Raw genomic sequence first — 25656 nt, 5'->3', positions numbered from 1 at the left:
CCTCTGATGCATGTTACTCTACCCTGCTCTCTCCTCCCAACATTTCCTGTTTCTCCTCAGCAGTCTTTACAGGAAAAGGATGAAAGGCCAAAACAGCTTTGAAAGAAAAAAAAACAAAGTGCATTAATGGGATATTAAAATTTAGAAACAAAGAAATGTGTGAATGTGAGCAGAGAGAAAACCAGAAATCAAAACAAACATGTGCTGCAACAATTAATGTTTCTAGTCTTCTGACTTCTCACTTTTACATCAGTATTAACTCATCCATTCATCCACACAGAGCAGCAGGAGAAACTTGGGGTTAAGTGTCTTGCTCAAAGATACATCAGACATGTGGCTGCAGATGCTGGGGATCAAACCCCCGACCTTCTGGTTGGCCACAGTCGCCCCGACATTCTCTCTCTCTCTTTTTTTAAATTTCATCCCTGAGAAGAAAAGTTCAGCAGTCCATCAAAAACATTTCAAACTCCCCGACCCGGACGTGTTCCTTTGTGTTCGTCTTGTGCGTAGCTTCATTTTACAAACTTATTTATTCTAATAGTTTCAGGTTTAACAGACTTCATCACACTTCTATTTTTAAATGTGTTTTAGATCACGTCTCTTAAAGAAAAAAAAAAAAAACTCCCCGTGCTGTGAACTGTTGCAGATTTAAACGTATTTAAATGAAACCTGGTGATTTTTTTTTTTTTATGGCGTCGTTGGTCGTGCATGTGTGCGAGGAAACGGACTGAACGTGTGCCACAGAGTTCAAACATCACGTCTTTGTATGTGTCGATCCGTCGTAGATTAAAGAACAATGTAAACACAGTCCTTAGACGTAGACGGATTCTGTGCTCACTTGTGTATTTTTTTTTCTTTTCTAAATGTATAAACCGTTAGTGTTGATTTTTAAAGCATCGAGTCTGAATCAGTTTTCTGTTTATATGAAGGAGGAAAGCTGTCATCCATGTTGTGACCACATTTACAAATGTAGACATGAATAAATGACATTTTGCAAAAAGGAACGGAGAGGTTTATTTCTCTAAGACAGGCGCCGCTCTACGGTGGTTTTAGATTTTATTAAGAAAGAAGCAAGAAGACGATGCTGAGCTTTCAAACATCAGCATGAGCGAGTGTTTGAAAATCTACTTTGAAATAATTCACCAAAAAAAAAAAAATGTGTTTCTGAAATTTAAAGTGAGATATAAACGCGGTAATGAGATTGTCTTCTCACTCTGCAGAACAGAAAACAACCACCATTTCTAACTTTCTGTTCTCCAACCCTGACGATGGTGTGATGAAAGCAGCGACTCGCTCGGAGAAGAATTGTTTGCATCACTTTAATTAAAACAAAGTGCACTTGACAAAGTACTCTGCTGAGATCTTACAGGTTTGGCAGTTTCAGGCTCTGTGTGTTTTCAGCTCGGCAGACGTCAGTGCTCGGACACGGTCGCCAGGTTGGGCGTCCTCTCTGCCTGAGAGTGAGTGCTGGAAACCGACCAGATATCGCTCAACTCTGTGAAAGGAGACAGAAAAAAAATGCAGTTTTCAGTCTAATAATTCAACTTTTCACATGTGCACAAAAACTCAAATTTCCCCAGATTTTCAGGGTGAGCTGCAGAAGCTGAATTCTTAACCCCGACTACATCTTTACTTTTTGCAACCAGACCCCTAATTACATTTCTGCAAGTCAGGGTGAGCCGATGTGTGAACCCAGCAGGAAATATTCAGGAACATTCAGCGTGAGCATGAGGGAGGGGGTGATTATCTGAGTATTTTTAGGTTAAAATAACTATATTTTATCTTCCTGTTAAACTTCACAAATGTCTGACTACTCATCCTGCACTCAGGGGCGTTTAAACAAATTTCAATGAATTAAAAAGCTCTGTTGAAGGTAACAGTCCAATCAAATTCATCCCAACGCTATGTCCCGCCTTCTGTCTTGTGTTTCGTTAACACTAAAAAACAATACATGTTTTCTCAATGATCAACATCTTTCATTCTGCCCTTCAGTTCATCTTTTCACAATATCTCACCCGTTTTGAATTTGCTGTACGTCCCGTTGTCCGGTGTGATTTTGCCGCCCGTGCAGAACGCCAGACCTCGCTCTCTCCACCTGACGAGCAAACGACACGTGACCCGTTTAGCCCACCTTCCACAGAATTCAGACATGAAGACACTCCTTCATATTAAAACGATGTGTGAGCGATTTACCAGTGAAAGAAGAAGATGACGAGGATCAACACGAGGGACGCCACATCAGTGAGAATCCACATCAGGTTATACTCATCTGGACTCTGAGAGAGGGACAGAGGGTTAAACAAAGAGATTGATTCAATGAAGGAGGTGTGTATGAAGGCAGAATTAGCAGATTAACAAGGAAACAGCGAAACTTTTGGTAAATATTATATGGAAAAAAGTGGATAAACGACACCACAGGACGGGGGAAGAGAGGGATTTGGAGTGACTATAATGAATTCATTAATATTTTAATACATCTAGACTCCATGGACTGTAAGTGTATGATTTATTGAACAGCAGCATTTACATTAACAAAGCTATTAGACATTTAAGGCCACACTCATGACCTTTGACTTCTAGAAAAGGAGATTTAAAAAAAAAAGTAAAATCTTGTCGAGTAGTTTAGCTGTTACCATGACGAGCAGTGGTGACCTCATGGATGTGAGGATCTGAGGAGCGTTGGTGGTGACAGACTGGACTCCAGAGCACCAGGCCAGAGAGAAGAGCCACGGCTGACTGATCACATACAGGTTGGTGCTGATGTTCACTGCAGCGTACTCTCTGCACACACACACACACACACACACACACACACACACACACACACACACACACACACACACACACACAGTGTTACAGCTTTACACGTTTAACACATGAACTCACACACACACACACTCATACACACTCAGTGGTACCTGACGAGCTGAGCAGACATGGCGCTGTAGTGCAGATTGAGTTTCATGATGTTGTTACTCTGCAGCTCCTCTAGAGGGAGCCGGCTGCCAGACGTCTGCTGGAGCTCAGGATCCATCTCCTGGACCAGAGCGCGCAGGTCTGAGGGCAGCCACAGCACCTGGTGGACGAGGGGAGGGACGGAGGATAAGGAGTCTGAGCTTATGGATCGTTTCACTGCAACGCTGCTTTGATTTAATTACATGACAATAATCTGGATTTATCTTTATTAACTCTTGTTACTAAATGTTTCACACACATTTGAAACATGTAAGCCAACAAGACATGCAATCAAGAAAACAAAGCAAAGAAAAAAAAAAGTGAAATCAAGATAATAAATGAAGATAAATTCTGGTAAATTGAAGTATATTTCAAGAGGAGATTTGAAGGCAGGGTTGGTCATTTTCAAAAACTAGCATGAGTTTAAAAGTAGCATTCCCTCAGTGCTCCGTCTGCACCTCCTCCCCTCTGTGCTCCCTCTAAAGCCACGCCCCCTCACTTACATGCACGAGCACCGTCTCTCCAGAAGTGGACCTCAGCTCATCTCTGTCATTGTGTAGAAACTACGTCGTCTCATGTCTCATTCAGCGGTCAGTAAACTCTCAGTATAAACTCCTAAAGTCATCGGTGACGAGCTTTGAGTGTAGAGAGCGAGCAGGGAGACAGGGAGGCGTCTGATTGGTTCATCAGATTGGTACCTCGTGGCAGACATTGGTTGAAGTTTTTACAGACTTACAAACTGATACAGATGATGGATTTTCTTTGTTCCTTTTTTAGAGAACATGAGTTATTAATCTCTGTCAGGACCTAAAGACAATTTACACCAAAATCTTTAAAAAGTGGATCTGGAGGAAATCACCAACCCTGCCTTTAAGAGTGATCACTTTGCGTAATGTAGCCGAGTGAACTTACTCAAATCTACTGAAATAATAATTGGCTGTATTTGTATTTTGTGCCATAATTAGATTATGTGTGAATTCAAAATGTCAAAAACTTTTAGAACTATGAGTTGAGCAAATTATTAGTTTAACAAAAAAGATCTGAGATTATATTGTCCATCATTGCTGAGCTGTAATGAGGGTTTTTAGCCACTTGGGGGCAGCAGAAACACAAAAATGATTCCCTCTTCTTGTGTTGTTGCATGAAACACACCTGTGACTGTGACTCCTCCTCCTACCTGCCGCCTCACACTGTCACCCTCACCTGCGAGGAGAGGATGGACGACTCGTTCTGGATGACCTCCAGCGTCCGTTGGATCCAGGTGTCTCTGTACGGATGACCTCTGGGAGGACGGTAGAGGTCGAAGATCACCAGCTTGTCTTTCCGCGCGGCCAGCTGGAGGAAGTCGCGCAGGCTGCAGACGGGCTGCTTCTCCGCACGCAGTCTGTCGTCTGCTCCCAGAGAGCCGACTGTACCGAACGGATCGTGCTGGGGAAGAGACGGGGGATCAATAATCAATGCTGTGGTGTGACACGCAGGGCAACATGTTCCTCCTCTGCCAGCTGATTTTATAGAACAGCTGATGTAGTGAAGAAGAGTCATCAAAAAAACTACTACTACTTTATGACTTTAAACTTTTCTAAATGAATTCCTGTTTTTCTAAGAACATTTTGAAACAAATATTTGAGATTCTGTAGCGTCTGAAATGTGATTTTATTGGGCCAAAAAGTAAACTTTATAGTCCACTGTAGAGACCTCCCTTTGTAGGGAGTAGAGGATGATGTGGTCTTGAAAAAGAAGCTGAGTCAAGACTGAGAAAAACCAAACATTTAAAACCAGCACAGTGTCTTCTCTTCTGTTCTGTGTGCGACTCACAGAGAGGAACCAGGCGCCGGCGTTCAGGCTCTCCAGTTCAGACCAGGTGAACATGGCGGCCGGCTGGTCAGTCCGGTTTGGAAAGACCTCGTGGATGTTGGTGGTTCTTTTCAGAGTCTGATCGTGCATCAGGAAGGGGACCCCGTCAAAGCTACCAAAAAAAAAAAAAAAAACACACGACATGAGAGCTGTGATTAAGAGTCAGGTCAAACATTTTAATGAAATCTAAAAAGTGAAATATTTATCATAAATCAAATGTTAAGGTAGAAGTCAAAGGATCCCTACATCCCTCATGAGTCAATGAACTTCAACAGGTTTCAAGTGGCTCCAACTTCCACTTGATTAAACACTAAAAACCTGCAAACTCCTGACATGAGCAGCTAAACTCAGTAGCTGTGGCTTTAGATCAGCAAGTGGCCAGACTGAAGAAAAACAGAATACCTGCTCTAAATGATCACAATTACATTATAATAGATCAGAAAACTTTATTGATCCCCAGCAGGGAAACTCATTTGTCACCTGGTCAGTTCACACACACAACAAACAATATCGACAAGTACATCACAGTACACAACAAGTAAATAAATAACAAACACCACTGAAACCATTTGAATAATCATGTACAGCCACGAGTCAGAAACACAAAGGACCTCCTGAGCCGTTCAGTGGAACATTGAGACATCACTAGTCACTCACTGAAGGAGCTTCAAAATCTGTTAAAAACACCGTGTAGAGGATCGCCTTCAAAGATCAAAACAGTTTTAAGTTTGGTCCTCATTCTCTTATGAACAGTGATCTGAGTGAGAATTACAACGGACACGTTCACAAGCTCACACATTTTTAACTTTCATTAAGAAAATTCTGATATTTAGAGTCTGTGGTTCTGTCACGCTCCATGTGCAGAGGCTGTGGACCTTGAAGCGGACTCTCTCATCGCCCGCTCTGACCTGCATCAGTTCAGCTCTCTTACTTTCAGCCCCACCGCCACATTATCCACCTGCAGGCTCCGACTAGAGGGTTAAAGATACCCAATCATCACTCCATGTGAAATAATCTGTGAGGAGTGATGAGGTCATAGTCTAGACGTTAAACTCAAACTATGTTCTGCTGCTGTGATAAATATTAAACATGAGTCGTCTGACTGAACTTAGTAGGAATATTATTCTGTTGTTGTTTCTTTCCTCCAGTTTTCTCCTCCTCTACCTGCACGTTGTCAATCAGAAACAATAAGTCAGGCAGAGAACAACACTCAAATGAAATATTAACTGACCTGATGGTGACGTCCGTCTCCAGACCTTCACTTCCTGCCTCCACAGCTTTCTCAAACGACATCAGTGTGTTTTCTGGAGCGAGCTGCACATCACACACACACACATGTTTCATATAATAATATAAGAATCAGTTACACTTTGTTGATGCTGAGGGGAAGTAAGGTCATGTTATAGTCGCTCGTTACAGACAGATATAACAAACTAAGTTACATGTTACACTTCTTTATAATAGAATAGAATTACTTTATTGATCCCAAACTGGGAAATTGTGGCGTTACAGCTGCAGGTTGTCCAAAAACACAATGTTAGCAAATCTAAACACAATATAATATTAAATACAAAGTAAATAAACACTAAAAATATCAAAACTAAGAATGAGAATATATACAACCAGGATTTAACTTAGCATTACTAGTCTTAAATATGAAAATATTAAATACAACATACTTTGCTGTAGACAAATGTAAATGTGCAAAAACAGAGTGGTAAATGGAAAAAAGTAGAGAATAAAAAGGTTAAACTATGTGCAGTACATTTACATGCAGTAACTTGCTGTAGTCTGAGTTCAGAAGTGTAAACATGTGGAGAGTTTTTCTGAGCTGAAAGAGGAACATTGTCTCTAAATATCTGGGACAGGAAGGATGTGAGCAGCAACACCACTCAGCATACAAGAACATGTTAAATACTAAACTGCTTGTGTTAGAGAGGGAATCAGGGGACGAGTGCAGCGTCAATCCTTCAGTAAGACAGTCAGACTGAAGACTTCAACAGTGGACCAGCTGACCTGCGTTTGGTAACGGGCTCTTTTTTTACCTTTTCACACTAACTCCTCCCACACACGTGTGCCTGTAACCGCTTCAGAGACCACTCCACTACACAAACCCGAGGTAAGCTGGTCCACTACAGCGCACCTTGTATTACCCCAACATCACCCGACACACAGTGAGCATGCCGGTTCGATAACAGTGTCTCGTTAAGCTAACTCTCGGCCTGCTCACCATGGGTGCTCCTCTGTGGCCGAGGAGGGCGGGTGCAGGTCCCAGAGTCCCGTCCTCTTTGATACAAGGAGAATACAGACCGAGGGGCACCAGGTAGAGAGCGGACAGGATGCTCAGGTAGAAACCCAAGATCAGACCCTGCCTCACTGGAAGAGACACACACACACACACACACACACACACACACACACACACACATTGAAGAAACACACACGGACATTTTTTTATTGGCTGAAAAGAGCCTCAAGACATTCATCACAATCACAGCTCACCAGTGAAGTCCGCTGAGTGAGACAAATACTCAACCACCTCACATGGAAACAACTTACAAGTACCAGTAGCGGTATTTAATTTGTTGGCAATTCTACAGTAAGTTACAGACTTTAAAATATCAAAAGTTCCCCTTTAATTTACCACCACCTCCTCCTCCTCCTCCTCCTCCTCCTCCTCCTCCTCCTGCCCCTCCTCCTCAAATCATTGGTTCCCAAACTGCCAGGCCCCCCTTCACCAGATGAAAATGTTTTCATTCTGCAGCTCACCTCTGCTGCTCATGCGAAAGAAATGCAAAGCAATCGTCCAGGCCAGCGCTGTCATCAGTAAGACTCCGCCCACATGTAAATAAGGTGCGGTTATCTGTGAAGGAGGACAGAAAAAAATCAGTCTGGTAACGTGAGTGCAAACTACACTCAGGAAGTTAAGGAGGAGGAAGAGGTAGAAGAGGAGGGTGAGGACGAGGAGGTCTAGGAAAAGGAGGAAGAGGAGGAAAAAGAGGACAAGGAGGAGGAGGAAGAGGACAAGGAGGTCTAGGAAATGGAGGAAGAGGAGTACAAGGAGGATGAGGAGGTCGAGGAGGTCTAGGAAGAGGAGGATGAGGAGCAGGAAGGCGAGGAGGAGGAGTTCTAGGAAAAGGAGGAAGAGGAGGAGGAGGATGAGGAAGACAAGGAGGTCTAGGAAGAGGAGGATGAGGAGCAAGATGAGGACAAAGAGGAGGAGGAAAAGGAGGATAGGACAAGGAGGAAGAAGAGGACTTGGAAGAGGAGGATGAGGAGGAGGAGGAGGTCTAGGAAAAGGAGGATGAGGACAAGGAGGAGGAGGAGGACGAGAAGGATGAGGACTAGGAGGAAGAGGAGGACTAGGAAAAAGAGTTAGAGGAGGAGGAGGGAAAGGAGGATGAGGAAGAGAATGAGGACACCTGGAAGGATGAGAGTCACCTGGAAGGAGAGCAGTAACGTCTTCCACTCTTTGCTCCAGAGGTCAGACAGGACCGCCGTGGCTACGATGGAGAAAGTCAGACTCACCAGGATCCCGATCTGACAGCGAGGAAAACAGCAGACATCATGACAGCAGCATTTATTTACTGATTACCATCGAGAGCTACAAACATGAAAAATATTTGTTTTGTATATGTTGTCGTGATAAAAACGTAAAAGCCCGTTCACCTGCTGACATTAAGGACCGGGGTTATTCAAGCTTCTTATCCCCTTCTTAAAAACAATGCTTCTCAAATATTGTCGTCTTGACTTAAAGACATTCATGTGTGTGTTTTATGTTGTTTGGTTATTTGATGATATGTCATGCAGTGAGGTTCTTAGTCCACCTATAAGAGTTACTTCATGTTATTGTTGTGGGCAGCTCCGTCACTCTGACATCTCTCCCTTAGTGCGTGTCCATAGGATCCTGTTTGTGTGCATGTGTGTGTACTTCAGCCTATGTGTGTGTTCATGACTACAGAGTGTAAAAACTGAAATTTCCCCTCACGGGGATCAATAAAGTAATTCTTATGTTACCTTGTGACTCCAGTGTAAATAAAGCTTCTGGCCTTCTGACAGCAAACACACAGCCAGCAGCTGCAGAGAACATTAACACACACATTAACACACACATTAACACACACATTAACCTTTATCTATAACTACTTTTGAATCACAGTTAAGTACACATTTTAGGATCATTTCAAAGAGTTAGACTTTCGGGGAAAATGCGTATTGTTGGAGGTTAAGATCATCTGTCGAGCTAGGGAGGTGAAAAAGACGCCGGGGTTGTAATTGTCACAAAATGTCAAAGATGACAACAAAAGCTAACTCTGATACTTTAGTGAGAGCTATTGTAAGTGGTATCTGGCCGGTCGTGTTCACATGTCAAAATCAATCAATTTGGAAGTTTTTTACGACGTTTGTTTATGCATGAATATAGAATAAGTCCCCAATTCTGGAGGACCTGCCCCTAAAATCCTCCTGATCTGGTAGTTCACACAATGACCTCACAGAGGGAGAATACCCCGTTCGGACGAGTCTGCTATACGACCCTATGATGAGAAGATTTGCCTTTAAATGAGTGCTATGTGTAGTTATGGTTTTGGACCGATCACAGGGGATAAAGGTCACCGACCCCTCCCACTCGCTCCAGCTGAATTCTCCTGATTATATCGTGTTGGGCTCACTCTGACTTTATACAAGACTTGAGGAGTGTTTCAGGAGTAGCCTCGTCTCACCGTGAGTACAGTGATGTAGGTGAAGAAGCCTGCAGCGATGACCAGCAGCACCACAGACCAAGGAAACCAGAAGCCCAGGATCCCAAAGTTAAACCTCCACAGTCAGACACGGTAAACATCAGAGACAGTGTGAGCAACAACAAAAACACCAGGAAGCAACAATAAGAGTGGAGGTGCAGTGAGAAATACAGCATGTTCAGGGGGACAGATTCAGTCGTCTGCAGAGGAGACAGGAGGAAGATTAAAGTTAACATGTCGGTGTTTTTTGGCCTGCCGCACCTCCACCAGTGCCCACTATTTAAAGGGGTTGATTATATCATTGGTCAACTGTGTTATGGAAAGAAATCCTCCATTTCTCACCTCATTGTTAACAGTTAACCAAACACCAGAAAGCAGACTTGATTCTGACATACAGTACAAGCATCTCTGCTCTGAGTGAAAAGGTAAACAAAGGTTGCAGGAATTATTGTTTACCACTTCTTTCCCACTAATATTTGGCTCAGGTATTACATGAGGTATTACATATAAATTGCACATATATTTTTTTTTTATTCCTGTAAATTTTTCTTTGTATTAGTCTAATTTTAATTGCACAGGTTTAATTTTATTTCATGTAGGGGCTTACTTAAATCTTTATCTCGGGTTAATATATATGTATGGGGGGGGGGGACAGCAGTTGTATGTTTATTTGTAACAAATGTTTCATGTCTATCTATGTGTAACTTTTGGTTTAACTGACTTTCTAAAGAATGAAGGGCTTAAGCACAAAAACTGATTATCCCAAACTAAAAAACAGACCCAGACATTTTTAAAATTGGACAATTGGTCGTGTCTTTCCTCCACCCACCAGTCAAAGTCGTTGTAGTCGTTCTTCGCTTGTCCCCAGAAGTAGAGAAACACCAGCGTTAAGCAGAAAGCCACCAGGAGCAGAACAAAGCTGACACCTTCGACCTGCCAACACATGAAACACAAGTTGTTTTTTTAACAGCCTTTTAATGACTATAGCACATGGGTCCCCGCCCCCTGCTTTTATCGCCTTGTTTCCATGGTGATAGAGGACGACTTTCCAAAGAAAAGACCTCAAACAGGAAATTAGGTTTTAAGTGGTGTTACTGTGACTCTAAAAAAAACCAGCTCATGTTTTATTGTGAACAGTTTATGACAGCATGAGTTAAGAACCATTTTAAAAAGGTGTTTCTCTGTTTTCCAGCCTTCAATGTTTTTTTTGTTTTTTATTAATTGACTTCTATTGTAAATTCTTTATTGACTGTCAGAAAAGTCGAGTAAGTCTGAAAACATAAAGCAACAAGGAACATTTTAAATTCAAGAAATATGTTTTTTTCCTATAACAGTTAGTTCCAGTCGAGTATTCTGATTGGACAAGAGGTGCTGATAAAGAGTACGTCAGCCATCTGTTCCTGCAGGGGGCGCTGGAGACTCGTCAGCAGCAGCCGCCATGCTGGAAATGCTGACTCAGTCAACCTAACGACAGGCTGAGAGCTGGAGCTGAGGCGGGTTTTAAGCCTCTTGATGAACCGTTACATCACGCCCACCTGTCAATCATGTCAGCTACACACCTAACTATGGATAACACGTATCACTCATTAAATCAAAACAGAGCTGTTATAAAAAAAAATCAACTAATCAGACCTAATTCATTTTTTGAACCAGGTTGTCAACATGTTTATTTATGCTGTAAAAATGGCTTTTTCGCCTGTTGTGTGTATGTGATTTCCGGTGTTCCTGGAGCCAGCCTCTAGTGGACACTCGATGAACTGCAGGATTTTGCATTTCTTTTTTGAACACCTGAGGTTGTCTCTTGGTTTGGAACCACAGTTTAAAGATGTTTTTAAAGTTCTGTTCCCTTACTCTCTCTCTACAGTATCCCGTAAATGTATTAGTTCAAGCGAGAGATTAAGTACTGCATTCCAATTTTTTCACCCATCTCCATGCATGTGTGTCTGGTGTTTTGTTGATTTTTTTTTTTTTTTTACTTTTATTAACCTTTTTTCTAAATCTCCAGTAAAAACTTATTCTCCATCAATTATTAAAAACTACAGAAATCACTTCATGTTTAATCATGTTGAGCAGAAACCCTCTTGTGTGAATAAGGAAAACGTTAAAAGAATATTTAATTTTCTTCACGTGTATAATACAGAAAATGCTTTTAATCAACTTCCATGGCTGAATAAAATGTTTGGTACCATACTGTATGGAACATGTTGATTTACTCTGATGCATTTATCAGGCAGTTAAAGTAACTTTCTCCAAACTGTTGTTACTTAATTAAAACTCTTCAGCTGCGTTTAGACCACAAATCCTTTACTTTAGTTTCCAGTGAGCGTCTTCTTCTCTGACCTTGTTGCAGCAGCACTCTCCCGGCTGAGTGAAGCTCCTCTCGTACCGTCTCCACCTGCAGCCGTACAGACCGACCAGACACGACACTAACGGCTTGTGCTCGTAGCGCCGCAGCAGCTTAGCACGGAGGCCGTGCGGCCAGTCCAACTTCAGCTGGGACAGCGTGGACGCCATGGCTCTCACACACTCTCTGACACAGCTCCCATCCTGCTCACACACACACACACACACACACCTGAAACACAGAAACACAATCTGTCATGACATCGCACCGAAATACTCCAACATTAAAGAAAAACAACAAAGTTCAAACTATTCTGATAAAAGTGCACGGTCCATGACTGGGTATATAGAAACAGTAAATGGTAGAATACACTTTATATTAAGTATGAGTGGTTTGAAACAACAAGAGGCAGTGAAAGTGAAATACTTTTAGTGAAACATATTATACAGGATTAACAGAGAGAGGTATTATGTGCTTCATATACTAAAAATCAGATGTATAATTATGAATACATAGGTCAGGTTTGATTCAAACTTAAGGCTATAAATAAATATATTTTTGTGCAGAGATAAAATTCAGCTATAAATCCACAGAATGAAATCTTTAACCGGCCTCAAGTATTAGCAGTAAATCTGTTCAAACTCAGCCAAACAAAATGAAAAACTCAAGCTGTTTATGGTTTATGGTTTTGTTTTTGATCTCTTGTGCATGAAAATCACCAGAAAATATCTTCCTAGCTTCCTGTTGCTGTCCAAAGAGGGAGAAGGAAAGTTGTGGATTTGTGTGGTTGGCCTGATCTGTTTATTTCAGCCTTCACTTCCTCACAGGTGGCGTCTCACACTCAGGTGTGTGTTCAGGTCATTATCTCTGCAGGAGAGCAAAGGACAGCTCAGACAGTTTGTAAGCCTCCTCCATGTTAATAAATAGACTTTTATTGCAAGGTGTGCATGCAAAAAGTAGCATTGTGAAATACAGGTGTAGTCAGTAGAGTGTGTCTTATTACTGGGATGCTGACTTGTACAGGCTGGTGTGTGATGTTTTCATAAAACACACACAAATAAATATCAGTTATTTACCCTCTCTAACATCTCCAATATTATCTACTGTAAAACACAAGATAATGGAAACATTTTCTTATTTTTTAATGACACAAAAATAAGATTTATGTTCACAATTTAAAGTGCATGCAAACTCCTGCACAGTCGAACTTGCAATTGTTTTGTCCCGACACAAAGCTGCAGTTTTTGTCATAACTGCAGCTCTCAGCTGATCTATTTTTTTAACTCTATATTGTGGTATCTATCTATCTTTTGTAAATGTTCAATTTTTCTTTTTTTATTTAAATTGTGTACTGTGTTCACTTTTTGTTTGCAATCTTTGCTGCTGTAACACTGTAAATTTCCCCGTTGTGGGATAAATAAAGGATTATCTTATCTTATCTTATTTTACAAAGAAAAATAAATGTAATAAATATGCTTCATTGATATGTAAAGAACATCTTGTTATTGTTGCTGAATGACTAATATTCTTTGTCTTCCTGCCACAGCGTCACCTGATGAAGATTATTAACTCCTGTTTTACTCAAACTCTTAGACAAACAACAGTTTACTGAAAGAAAGTTATGTGATAAACAACTTCGACTACAGGCTATTATTAATGAATGTGTGGGTTTTGCAGTTACAGGAAAACAAAGCTGCTGCTGTTTCACACTTTGCAATTAATGAGCTGCAGGACAAAGACAACCTGCCAAATTCAGTGATCATACATTTTTAAAATGATGTCGTCACATGCAGAGCACAAATCAGTATTTAAAACAGCCTGCTTGTTATTCTGGTGAATCATGCATCAACCTTGCGGTCAAATGTTGTTCATTATGGTAATCAACAATTTGCAGATGTGGTTTCCACTTTCATCGACGTGTTTTATCATTGCCGAATTAAAGTCTGCATGATAATCCTTCGTTAATTCAGTAAATCACGTGAAATGAGACATCTGTTTTAAACATCGTGCAGGATAATGTCAAATTCACCAATCTCTATCATGAAGTCTGGATAAACACTCTCCTTCAGAGGAATGATCGGAGCAATATTTGACACCAAATGTTCATCGATGGCACACAGCAGGTTCAGTGTCTCTGATGGATGATATATTATTAACATGTAGGGTTGGTGATCCATACCTCCAGGTGAGCCGCGCAGGTCGGTTCGTCCTCCCGACTGACGGCCGAGAAGAAGCCGCAGTGCTCTGCTCTTCTTCGGGTAGGTTACCCCGACGTGTAGCAGGTGGCCTCGGAAGATGTTTTTCGTCAAGCTGACAGAAGTTACTAACGCAGGAATGCAAAGAAAATACTTTAGATTCAAATGTGCAGCACTACATTTTCAAACGGGAGCATTTATTTGACATGAAAAGGGGGCCATGCCATACTGATGTAAACGGAATAACCATTAATTTAAACTTGAACTCAAGGAAGGTTTTGCCGAATGCATTCATAATTTCTCCAGGAAAGTTGACACAGAGATACATTCAACAACAACGTGACCTTTATTTTGAAAGCTGCAGCGGAAATGAAGACATTTAGTCTGTTGTGCTTTACAGGAGCTCTTGCTGATGCCCTTCACCTCTGTATGACAGACTGCCACCTGTTGCCACAGTGATGTAAACACACGGTAACGTCAGGTGAGGCAAGGTGAGAGACCCCCTGATGATCCAGATCCGGGTACTCAGGATGGTTTGAAAAAGTATACAAGGCTTTTTAATTCATAAGGCTAGAAACATTTAAAATACACAAAAGGCCAATCTCATCTTTAGTGACACGATGAGACAAAATATGTTTCTTAAATCTGTGAGAAATGAAGATTAAAAAGTTTCCACATTTTATCTGCAATATTTCTGTTTAATGTAAAAGGGACTCACTGCCTGGAAAGTAAATCTCTAATGTAAAAGCTGCTTAAGGGTAGTGTTAGTACGAATTTTCATGAAATTCATTAATCTTGGTAACTTCGTGAAATGTATTATTCAAGTCTGCCTACCACGTGTTAACACTCCTACCTTTAGGTGTCTGAAGCTGTAACCTTATATGAGTGAAGCACCTAAGTAGTAGCAGATCTATGTTTGGATAGGAGCCAAGCATATGTTGTCAACAACTGTTTGCTAGACAGAGAGTCTACATCTGTTACCTATACAAATCAGTGTCATGTCATCTTTATTGTTTTATGGTGATGCACCCAAATGGAAAGGAATTTGTGGGTTGCACCTTTTTGACAGAATATAAGCAGCACTGTGAACACTGTTACTTTGTCAGCACTTTGTCAGTCAAGTGATTTGGAAGCGTGCTTGTTTGATGAAGTTGTCTGACCTCGGCCGATTAAACGGTGTTATAATCTCCAGTCTGTTTCACGATTTCTTCATGGGATTTATACAAACAGAAACAACCCCCACCTAACAGGTAGTTTAAAATCAAGCGTTTTAAAAATAATCTAACACATTAAAGAATATTTTTTTAGGACTCAAAAAGAGGGAGTCACAGTTTGAGTTATTCACATCGATGCTGCAGGGTAAACCTGTTTCTGGCTCCAGTTCTGTTTATGCAAGACGAAAAATCTCAAAAGCATAATTCAAATACCAAGAATACCTCACGTTACTGGAAAATTCAACATGTAGACGACACTTTACATTTCCATCAAAGCAGAAAGAATGTCAGAACTGCTCGAATAGAAATAAAAACAAACGGACTTCATGTGTTAACTTTGCTGAGCTGCTTTAAAATACAGCAGACTTGTTGTTGCACTACTTCTGGGATGAATGTCTATTAAGCGGATTTTAAATCAAATGTAGGTCAGACAGTCGTGTTTTTCTTGAGATAAGATGTCATGTCTTCTCATCTTCCAGCTCCATTGTTCGCTCTTTTGGCCAAACTTTGTATTGTAAAAAACTTCCCACATTCCCATCAGCCTCAGCTAATGTTAGCAATCTGATATGTAAAACTGAGCTCAACTTTAAACCTACTGAACATCAGCGTGTTAAAATATCTCATTGTAAATTATTCATACGGTGGCCTTAAAGGGAAACTGCAACAACAACAAAAAAATCACTGACCGCAAAAATGTTTCACAAAATGCAAAAATATTTAAAGGCAATATTTGACACAAATAAATCATAACTCCAGTCTGTCCTGTGTAAATGTGTCTCTGAGTCATGACTGTCTACAGTGAGTGAGAAGCTCGAGTCCCGCTGGCTGTGTTGTTGTCAGAGCTGTGTTTACGGCCGGCTCCTCCCCTTTTGTATAAAAGATGTTTTGAATAAAATAGCCTACTCACTTCTTATTTGAATGTCACGGTCATTCTGTGGATCAAAACGTCACACGTTCTTCTTTAATACATTTTATGAACATAAATGAAATGCAAAAAAAGAATTGTGATCTTCAAAAATGTTTCATGACAGAAAAAAAGTTTGTAAAGCAGAAACATTTTGTGACTCGCAAAAACACTGAATGAAACAAAAAAGATAATTTATGAAATGTTTGTGTTTTATTAAATATTTTTTTTACGATTTGTTAAGTATTTTTACATTAAATGTTTTTTTTAGTTCACCTTCAGGGCCACCGTAGAATTTATTCTCACAAAGCCAGTAGCTAATGTGAAGTTTGTTTGGTCCTCATAGACTAAACATCTGGGTCACTTTGTTTCCGCCTCTTGTTTCCATCGCCAACATTCCCAACATGGCCACATGGCTTCTTCTTGTTTACTCACAGCTGCAGGACGGACTTTCCAAAATGATTTGAAATGTTAACAGTGCTTCACAAACAGGAAATGACAAACGGCGCTTGTTTACAAAACTGAACATGAGTTTTGGACATTGATGGAGAGAGACGTCATACTTTAAAAAATTAGATATTTTTGGCTCTAAAAAAACAACATCCATAATTCATAAGAAATGGAGAGCTTCAAATTGTTAGTCCTCAAGTGTTTGGACCTACAAGTGATGATAGCTCCAGAGGGAAAGTCAGAGGATCACACATTTCTGTTTGATTTGCCCTCTTCTGATAATTGTATTTCTTTTATTTAAAGTTTATTTAACCAGGAAAAACCTGAATGACATTGACAGCCTCCTACAAGAGTGTCCTGCAGCAGCACGTCTTAAAAAAGTTCAACCCATTTAAAGAACAAAGGTCAAAATATCTACGGTCCAAGAGCAGAGTCCTTATCAGAGCATCTACAACGTCTACAATCTGCTTTCATAATGATTTAAAGAGACCGGATTCAGATTCAGATGTTTTTTTGTCCCACAAGGGGGAAATTTGGGCTGCATAACAGGAGCACACAGAAGACAAGAAACACAAGGACAACATCACCATAAAACATGGACCAAAACAACAACACAGCAAAATATAAAACCAAATAAAAACAGCGCAATAAAATCAGTCAAGAGCTCGTACCAGAATGGAAATTCAAGTTATTAAAGTGCAAAGTGGAGGTGTGCAAATGTGCAATTCAAGTGCAAAAAAGAGCAACAAATAGCTAATTGTTGTTTAACATGTTAATTGCACTTAGTAAAAATGAGATCTGGAGTCTTTTTGTCTTCCTCACAGGAGCTCTAAAACGACAACCTGAGGGTCAAAGGTCAAACTCACTGTGAAGTGGGTGATCTGGGATCACAGATTCCTCAGACACAGATCATCCTGCAGCAGGTTCAAAGCTGCAGGAGAGCAGCGGACCTCAAGTCGACTCTCCGAACAGATAACAAGAGTACAAAGACTACAAGAGAATGCAGCTTCCAGCACTTCTCACATGAATACCATTACAGAAGTATGAGGGGAGCAGGTTAAGTGCTGCCTTATAAATAAGGACCTGCTGATGATTTTGTCTACGAGTAGATAATGAAGACCAGCCAACTGGAACACACAGAGTCCGATGATGAGTCTTAAGATTAGTAATGAACCTCAACGCTCCAAGATGCGTGCACAAAACATCCCGGTCATGTTGAATGAACGTCTTGAAATCTCAGTCTGGACCAAAGGAAGGCTGGTGATGGAAACCAGAACTATTTATTTAAAGTGTTAGCACGTTCCCAATCATAACATACTCTGTGTTTATGTTTGAAAATTAGCAGAAAAATAACATCCAGGATGAAGAAAGATGACCTCTGACCTTTTAGTCTTCATTGTGATAGTTTTCATTATGAGGTGTGCCACTCTATTAACATTAAAATGGTTCTTTAATTAATTAAAATATTACTTTAGATGGTGGGAGGGAGAGTGAGAATTAACTTGAGGACCAAAACTAATTAACTACAAGTAAAATTGTTCAGGTTTTCAAAGTTACCTTGTAAAAATATTCAATACTTAGATACTTTAATACTTATGCCAAGTGTTTTATAACCAAAAAAAACTTTGTTATTTCAATGTCCGAAAGTGTCAAAAAAAATCCATTGTTATATTTTTGTCCAAAAGCTGCTGCTTCAGCAGAGCTTCTCTCCCTCTTTCTTTTCAAACTGTAACACACAGATTTGATTGTTTTTACCCCTGAGCTGAGCCTCTGAGCTGTGGTCACTCCCAGGATGTAGATACCTCCCTCCCCCCCAAAAAAAGAGCACAACTATCAAGACCTGTACAATAAATAGCAGCATTTCCTGTTTAAACCTCCAGAATAAAACCTTCTAACCTTAACGCTGGTGTAACACTGCTGACATTGGACAACAGCAGCTGTCATTCAAATCCTGAGCCAATTGGATGCAGTCTGCAGCCAACAGGCATCTACCCCCTTTCCCCAGGTGCACTAATCACCTGATTGAAACCAATCAAGGAGTCAGTCAGAAGGCAGCAGGATGCAGTCATTCCTAAAACAGTCAAGGAGAACTTCTGAAAGAAAAACACTGTGCTTACAACCCTGGAGACAAAGCTGGACTCAACTGAACCAAGACTTCAAGCCCTTGAGGAGCTGCTGTGCTGCAGCTGCTGAGGAGGAATGTGTCAGGACTGAACACTGGTCAGGTCATATTGCTGGAGCAAAGAAGATGGCGAGCTAAAGGAGCAACTTCAAGAGACTCAAGATTCCCTCAAAAGGCAGGCCTCAAGCCTGGCTGTCTGGTTAAAGGGTGTGGTAGGATGTGTGGTAGGATTTCCTCTACCTAAATAAACATTTGAATTCGTTGGATATCTGCACACACATGACAAATAACTGCAGTACGTGTAATGTGTTTTGGTGCATTGATTTATACGACTAGAATTGGAAATATTTATCATATGTTGTATGGAGGGTAAAAAGTGCCCTTAAGAATCTGTTAATTGAAGGCCTATTTTCTTTTTTTTTTTTAATTGTGGGCTTTTCCTTGATTAAGTTAAAGCGTTTTTTGTTATTTGTTAAAAATTTAACTTTGAAATACAAAACCGGTTATCAACATTCTGTGTCGGGTGTTTAATTCTCAGCCCAGTACCCCTTAATTTGTTACATCTTGTTTTTTTTGATAATTTGTTACTTATAAATACGTATTTTAGTCAAAGTAAATTTTGTATCCTGAGTGTTACACCGGCATGTTATGGATTAGGAGACTTTCAACATGAAAGACCACAACAAGGTGTTCTTCAGTTACTAATTCTGACTAACAGATTCAATCTGAGGTTTTAAGGCCTTTAAATATAACAGAACATATTATATCTATTCTGAACAATCTTCTTTGTTATTCAATTGATCACTTCTTGACTTAAAGCCGTTAATGACACCTCCATGTCTGACTTGCTCACTCACTGGAGGCAAACTGCCTGCTGACCTGATGTCTGCAGAAACTTTAAGTTCTTCGAAGAGCGGTCTTAAAACGTTGCTTTTCTCTCGTGCCTTTAGCTGTTGATTTGTCGTGTGTGTGTGTGTGGGGGTGGTCCTGTGTGTGTGTGTGTGTGTGTGTGTGTGTGTGTGTGCGTGCTCTGGTAGGAACAGTCTTATGGGATGGGTCCTTTTAGAAATGTTTTGGATTTTATGTGCTTCTGAATCTATTCTTTTTTGTTAATGATAGTTTGTATAGAGTTTGTTTATTGCTGTCTTCGGTGAAGTACACTAAGTTTATTTGTATACAATGTGCTCTATAAATAGCCTAAAACTGAATTTAAAGGACTTCCGTTAACGCTTAATTCTTAGACGACATTTCCTCTTAATTTGAGAGAATGATACTGAAATAACCCGAGAAAGTGACATTACCATGATTTTAAAAACATGCATTAATTAACCTCAAGAGCTGTAACCTGGTTATTAAGGGTCGTGCTTTAATTTTGAAGACTGAATTGCGGCACTTCCTGTTTGAAAGCTCGCGGCTTGACGCGGCTGCGGCAACGTGGATCAACTTCAACTGGATTTTGACGTCGAAAAGGAGGGAAGAAGTTGAGTCGGCTGATTTTATTTAAATCCCCCAGCCCCCTCTCAACAGGACACATCGGGACAGCCGGATGAAATGACTGACCTGGTGGTTTCCTTGGCGGTGTTGGGGGTCGCCGTCCTCCTCAGCGAGGCGATCCGCCGGACAGCTGCGCGGTGTTCGCCCGGCGCGTACCGGATTTACCTGCTGGAAGCGGCGTCCACCTTCCAGCTCTGTTGCTGCACACATGAACTAAAGCTGCTGGGTGAGACTGCCCGGCTGCAGCTGCCGGTCAGCCTGACCCTCACGTACACCATGACAGTCATACATGTAGCCTCTTTCCGGGGAGCCACATGTAATCCCAGCGGAGTTCTGGAGAGCGTCTGCCGCGGCACCAGCGGCGCCCGCGCAGCTGTTCTCCTCATAGCCTGCCAGTTCGGAGCTGCCTTCGCGGCGCAGTACTTCGCAGCCTCCGTGTGGACTCTGGGTCTTTCTGACGTCCACGTTAACCACCAGAAGTTCGAGTTCAGATGCTTCGACCCCCTGGGGGGCACTCTATTGGAGGCCGCGGCCGTGGAGCTGGGCTGTGCTTTCACCGTCCAGGCTGCAGCCATGCATGTTCACAAAGTGGACGAAAAACTTCGCGCTCACTTCATCGCTGCGGTCATCACCGCGATGGTTTACACAGGTGCGTTAACTACAGGGGCAGAAATGGATCCACAGGTTCCCCGAAAGTGAAGGTTGTTACAGAGGATGAAGGCCACCATGGATCCTGACATGTCAAACACTGAATGGGATAATATTCAGATCCAGTGAGGATTCTTTAGCTGGTTATGAACAGAGGCGATTCTAGAGTATCTTGGGGGCCCTCCAACCAGCATTCATCTCCATCATGTCTGCCAGTGTCCCACTTAGGCTACTCTTTCTGTTCTCTCTCCTGTAGATGGATAAAGCAAAAGAGAAACAAACAGCCAATAGACTGATACTGTAATAGATTGATAGATTTGCTGACTGCTTGACTCAAATGTAGCAGGGTAGTAATTATATACTCCTGACATAACAGCCTTTACATCTTCCACAGCAATGATTCCTGATTACTCACGAGGCACCGACTGAAAACGAGGACCGATATTGATACTGAGGTTTAAAATTACATCTTAGCCGATTACCAAGTGTGATACTGATGTTTTTTCTCACTGCTTCTTGTGTACGTCTCCCACAAAGCTGACTTTTCTCTCGTCTTTGACCATGAAAACAGATCTGAGTTTGTCCAACAGGTGACTTCCTCTTCCCAGTGAAAGAAACTCTTATCTGAATCAGGAGATCAGGATAATAGTTTTTGTTTAAAAAACCAAACAAATTAAATATGTACAGGATGATATCAGCAAGAGAGAGAAGAGGTACCACAGGGTGCTGATGTCTATAAATGGTTTCCTTTTCCAAAAAACTGACATATACCCAAACATATGACGATACCAGTCAAAGAAAACCAGCAAAAACTCAATTTGAAATGCTGGAACCAGTGGAGTTCAAACCTTTTTTTAAGAACATTTTTGGTTTCTTAAGGCAACAGTAACAGCTCATCTAAGGCGCAGTAACTTGCCATTTAAAGTGTGAATCAATGCCACACAGAGGGAGATTATAACACACCACTACCGTCACAGAACACTTGCTTTAAAAAACAGACTTTAATGGAGAAAGAGGACACTGACTTCACTTAAATCCCCAATCGTACAACATCAGTTTAGGTTGAGGTGGATGTGGTGAATATTTGGTACAAAAATCTACAGCTGTGTAGTTTCTCTTTTGTCTGTGCAGGTGGAAGTATCTCAGGAGCTGTTTTTAACCCCGTGCTGGCCTTCTCCGTCCAGTTCCCCTGCAGTGGCCACACCTACCTGGAGTACTGCTTCGTGTACTGGCTGGGACCAATTCTGGGTAAGAAGTGAAAACCTTTAACACATTGAGGGTGTTTCCTCCTGTTTCCAGTCTGGCTATGGCTCCATAGATCTCTTTGTGTTTTGAGGAGCCAATAATCACGTGTTATGTTCTCTATCTCTTTACATTACCACCTTCTTTTTTACTATTTTTCATGATTTATACCTTTTTTATATATACGTTTGACAAAATTCACAAAACAAATCTCTTGCGTCTTCCAAACATGTCACCAGGCGTGGCGAGCTGCATCCTGCTGTTTGAGAAGCTCATCCCTTTCCTGTCCGGGAAGAGTACCATTGGACTGGACGTCCCCGCTGCCGCCCCGAAGCAGAAGACGCAGTAGAAGAAGAGCAGCACACGCCAAAGTGAACCTTCAGTCAGTTTGTGGGTCTATTTTAAAAGTCTTTTGTGTTTCTTCACAAGTGTATGTAAACGTGCCAACGCTTCAATGGTGAATCTTAGTGAGGCACCTGTTGCACTAACTTTTTAATTTCACATTTTCAAACGACTTTCATTATGAGCAAATCATTTCTCCACTTTGTCCGTTAACAGCACAATGTAGGAAAAACAGATATTAAAAACATGGGGGGGGCGTTTTCTTTGTAACTAAAGCACAATGAGCTTCATGACTTTGGGAATTAATGATTTGCAGTGGGAAAAAAAAAAAATTCAATACTCTGAGACCCTGAACTGCTGCTAAAAACACTACAGATCTTAATTTATAGGCTTTAGTACGACACACTTTCTACTCAGATTGAAATGTTGTGAAAGTGTTGAAGGCAACATGGTTACTACGGTAACAGTTTTTGGAACTTTGGAACTCTGGGTGCTGTTGTTGCTAGGAGACAAGGTGTGACGTTCTGTTGTGTACTACTCCATAAAGCCTACAACCACTGAGCACATTAGGACCTGTGTCCATTATCAGTGCCTATTTGTAATACTAAACCAACGTAGTTCAGCATTTTCAGTGGCTCAACTGAACCTGAACTTTGGAATCTCTGCAGCGTCCGTCAATGTCACTTCTCGCTTACCGACCAATCAAAATTAAGCAAAGGGGGCTGGACTTCTGATACTCGTCTTTTCGAGGGAAACAAGTTCCAGGGTCTAGAGCTGCTGCTAAAGCCAGGACATGATTCATCTACATGGTTTTCTTCATGATATTTTCTTAAATAATGTAAATTATTAAGCACATGGAGCGATTTAAAAGCGACCTAACGGTTCACTACAGAGGAATGCACAGGTTAAATTTTGTAACCTTGCAACAACGAGCGTCGGTGAGAAGCGTTCTGAAACTGAGGTCGTGGTCGCTGGCCAGCTCAAAAAAGCACCGGCCTTCGATTAAGTGTTGTCTGCACCTGGAGGAACTCACTTCCTGTGGTCGTACGTTTCTTTTCAACTTGGAGACTGACAAACTGTAACATTTACTCAGACTAGATAAGAGTTCTGTCTTTAAAGATGAGACGTTTGGTATCTTAGTTTAGTGCTTAGACAATTTTGAACAAACAGACATGATGCATGTATGTTAAGATTCAGTGTGACTTTCAATTCCTGAGGTTGTTATCTTCAATTTCCATCTTGAATTTTCACACAGATCCTTCTTAAAAGTTACACAAAAAACAATATGCCTCAAATCATTTTGTTTTTAAAGTTTCCGTTTTGTATGAAAGTCATGAAGTGATATTTGACTACAGATCCATGGGCGCTTTGCAAACAGGATCTGCTACCAGCTCATTAATAAAGTAAATACTGTATCTGTAGGCGACAGATACAGTACAGTAGTATAAGACATTTACATAAAGACAGTGGAAAAGTAACTGATATGAAGAGATTCTAACTGCGGTACACATCCTTAAACAGAGTCTTTAGTCAGAGGGGGTTACAGGTGAAGGGAAGCCGCACAACTGTTTGGTCTGTTTCAGTTTATTGAAAGTGGGCTAACTTTGCACACAGATCAATGATGTTCAAATGTTTGTGATCACACCACAAAGCTTCTTCTTATGTGAACACTGTTTTCAGGAAACTGGATGTCACTTACTGTAGGACACCATGATGGTGATTGAGTCTCTGCTTTTTTTATCTCCAGAGTTTTGAAGACCAAAGCTTCTGTCGTCAGTTAAACCTTTCCTGCATTAATCATGTCTGTGTGTTGGTCGAGATAATTAGTAACTCTTTGTGCAATATGAAAGTACAAAAAAATGTCGATTTCTGTGTGAATCAAAAAACAATTCATTTACAACTTTGATACCTCGAGAGTCTGGATGATGTCCGGAGTACTACCTTTATGATTCTCTTAAACAAGAATGTGAATGAACATTGAAATTCATTTTCCTTTGCGTTTCTGATTCAGTTTGTCAGAAAAATGAACAGTATATTTTTAGATAACATTACATGACATGTTACTTTAAAGCATTTTAAGAATCTTGTGTGAAATAATTTGATTAAAAACAAAAATATAGAAAAGTTACATGTAATTGGTGGTGTTTTTTTTTCTTTTTTCTTTATTTACACTGTAAATAAGGTGGTCCCAGCATTGACCCTTGTGGAACTCCATGGCTGAATGTGGGTTCAGGAGAAAAGAAGAGAATTTATTCACCTTGCATTACAAATCGTTTGCATTCATTAGTATTGGTTTAGATGAAAAAGGGAAGTAAACATTTGGATCTCCTGATGTGTAAGCAAAATGAACATTGTAATTTTTTTTTGGTTGACACCCTAAGGGGATTTCTCTGATAACCAACAATTGGCATTCTAATTCAGCGGAAAAGCACTGTGTTTCCTAAGTTTCACTGTAAATAGTACGTAAAACAGAGGCAGCACTCTGCAGTGAACATGAAAAAGAAACAAGCAACTGAAATGCAATTAACAGCTGGAAAGTTTGCCTAAATAACAGAATGATAAAATTTGTCAAAATGCAAGCTGAGCATCAACCTGAAAAATGAAGCCAAATGCGGAAGTGCAAAATCCTGCTGTTCTGCTTGAGGCTCGCTCCACAAGCCCCCAAAGTTTACAGCCTGGTTTTAAGAAATTAGGAGATCATAAATCACTCTCATCTGTGCTAAGGTTAAAAAGGTTAAAATCCTGACTAAAAATAATCTTTTGGATCTTAAAATAGGAAAATAATCCAGACCAAAGAACAGAAATTTGACAACATAGCCTAAACTGATTGAAATAATTTCTTTAGTGTTTTTAGAGGACTTTTGAATAACCCCCCAAAAAGAATAAAACAAATCCTATTCAATCTTGAGTTCAGGATACTTTGGCCTGCATGGTATCTGTTACACAACGTGACCCTTTGCCCTCGCCTCACCCCACCTGCTCATGCTGCCTGAGTCAGCCAAATGCCACACAAGAGCTGAACCTAGTCACGCTGCAGCATAGATAACATTCAACACATTAACAATATATGATAAACATAGATTGACTGCATGGTAAATCTGTAGGAATACATGAAGAGGTGTTGATGTGGACTTCACAGGAAGCTGCAACATG

General features: G+C 40.8%; 2 protein-coding genes across 5 annotated transcripts; one reads left to right on the top strand and one right to left on the bottom strand.

The window, feature by feature from the left end:
* Window positions 1–1305: 1305 nt before the first annotated feature.
* LOC109993939 (glycerophosphodiester phosphodiesterase domain-containing protein 5) lies at window positions 1306–14228 on the bottom strand. Of its 4 annotated transcripts, XM_065963012.1 has the most exons (17): window positions 14072–14228; window positions 12612–12759; window positions 11889–12121; window positions 10378–10481; window positions 9531–9624; window positions 8827–8886; window positions 8251–8349; window positions 7579–7672; window positions 7040–7185; window positions 6041–6123; window positions 4771–4921; window positions 4159–4383; window positions 2919–3076; window positions 2634–2781; window positions 2194–2276; window positions 2016–2095; window positions 1306–1495 (listed from the first exon to the last, which is right to left on the bottom strand). In XM_065963012.1, exons 3-17 carry the CDS (start codon window positions 12060–12062, stop codon window positions 1413–1415), a joined length of 1782 nt encoding a protein of 593 aa, XP_065819084.1. In that variant the 5' UTR covers window positions 12063–12121; window positions 12612–12759; window positions 14072–14228; the 3' UTR covers window positions 1306–1412. The 4 variants fall into 4 exon arrangements, with proteins under 4 accessions (XP_065819084.1, XP_065819083.1, XP_065819086.1 ...); XM_065963011.1 differs by lacking the exon at window positions 12612–12759 and having other exon boundaries at window positions 11889–12123; window positions 14072–14220; XM_065963014.1 differs by lacking the exons at window positions 9531–9624; window positions 10378–10481 and having other exon boundaries at window positions 11889–12123.
* A 5945-nt stretch (window positions 14229–20173) lies between these two features.
* LOC109993936 (aquaporin-11) lies at window positions 20174–24631 on the top strand. Its single transcript, XM_020647104.3, has 3 exons — window positions 20174–20920; window positions 22051–22167; window positions 22401–24631. The coding sequence occupies exons 1-3, from the start codon at window positions 20329–20331 to the stop codon at window positions 22508–22510; spliced, it is 819 nt and encodes a 272-aa protein (XP_020502760.1). The 5' UTR covers window positions 20174–20328; the 3' UTR covers window positions 22511–24631.
* The last annotated feature ends 1025 nt before the right edge of the window (window positions 24632–25656 follow it).

The sequence above is a fragment of the Labrus bergylta genome, chromosome 14 (assembly GCF_963930695.1).
Source record: "Labrus bergylta chromosome 14, fLabBer1.1, whole genome shotgun sequence".
NCBI lineage: Eukaryota > Metazoa > Chordata > Actinopteri > Labriformes > Labridae > Labrus > Labrus bergylta.
This window is presented reverse-complemented; position numbering and strand designations above follow the sequence as displayed.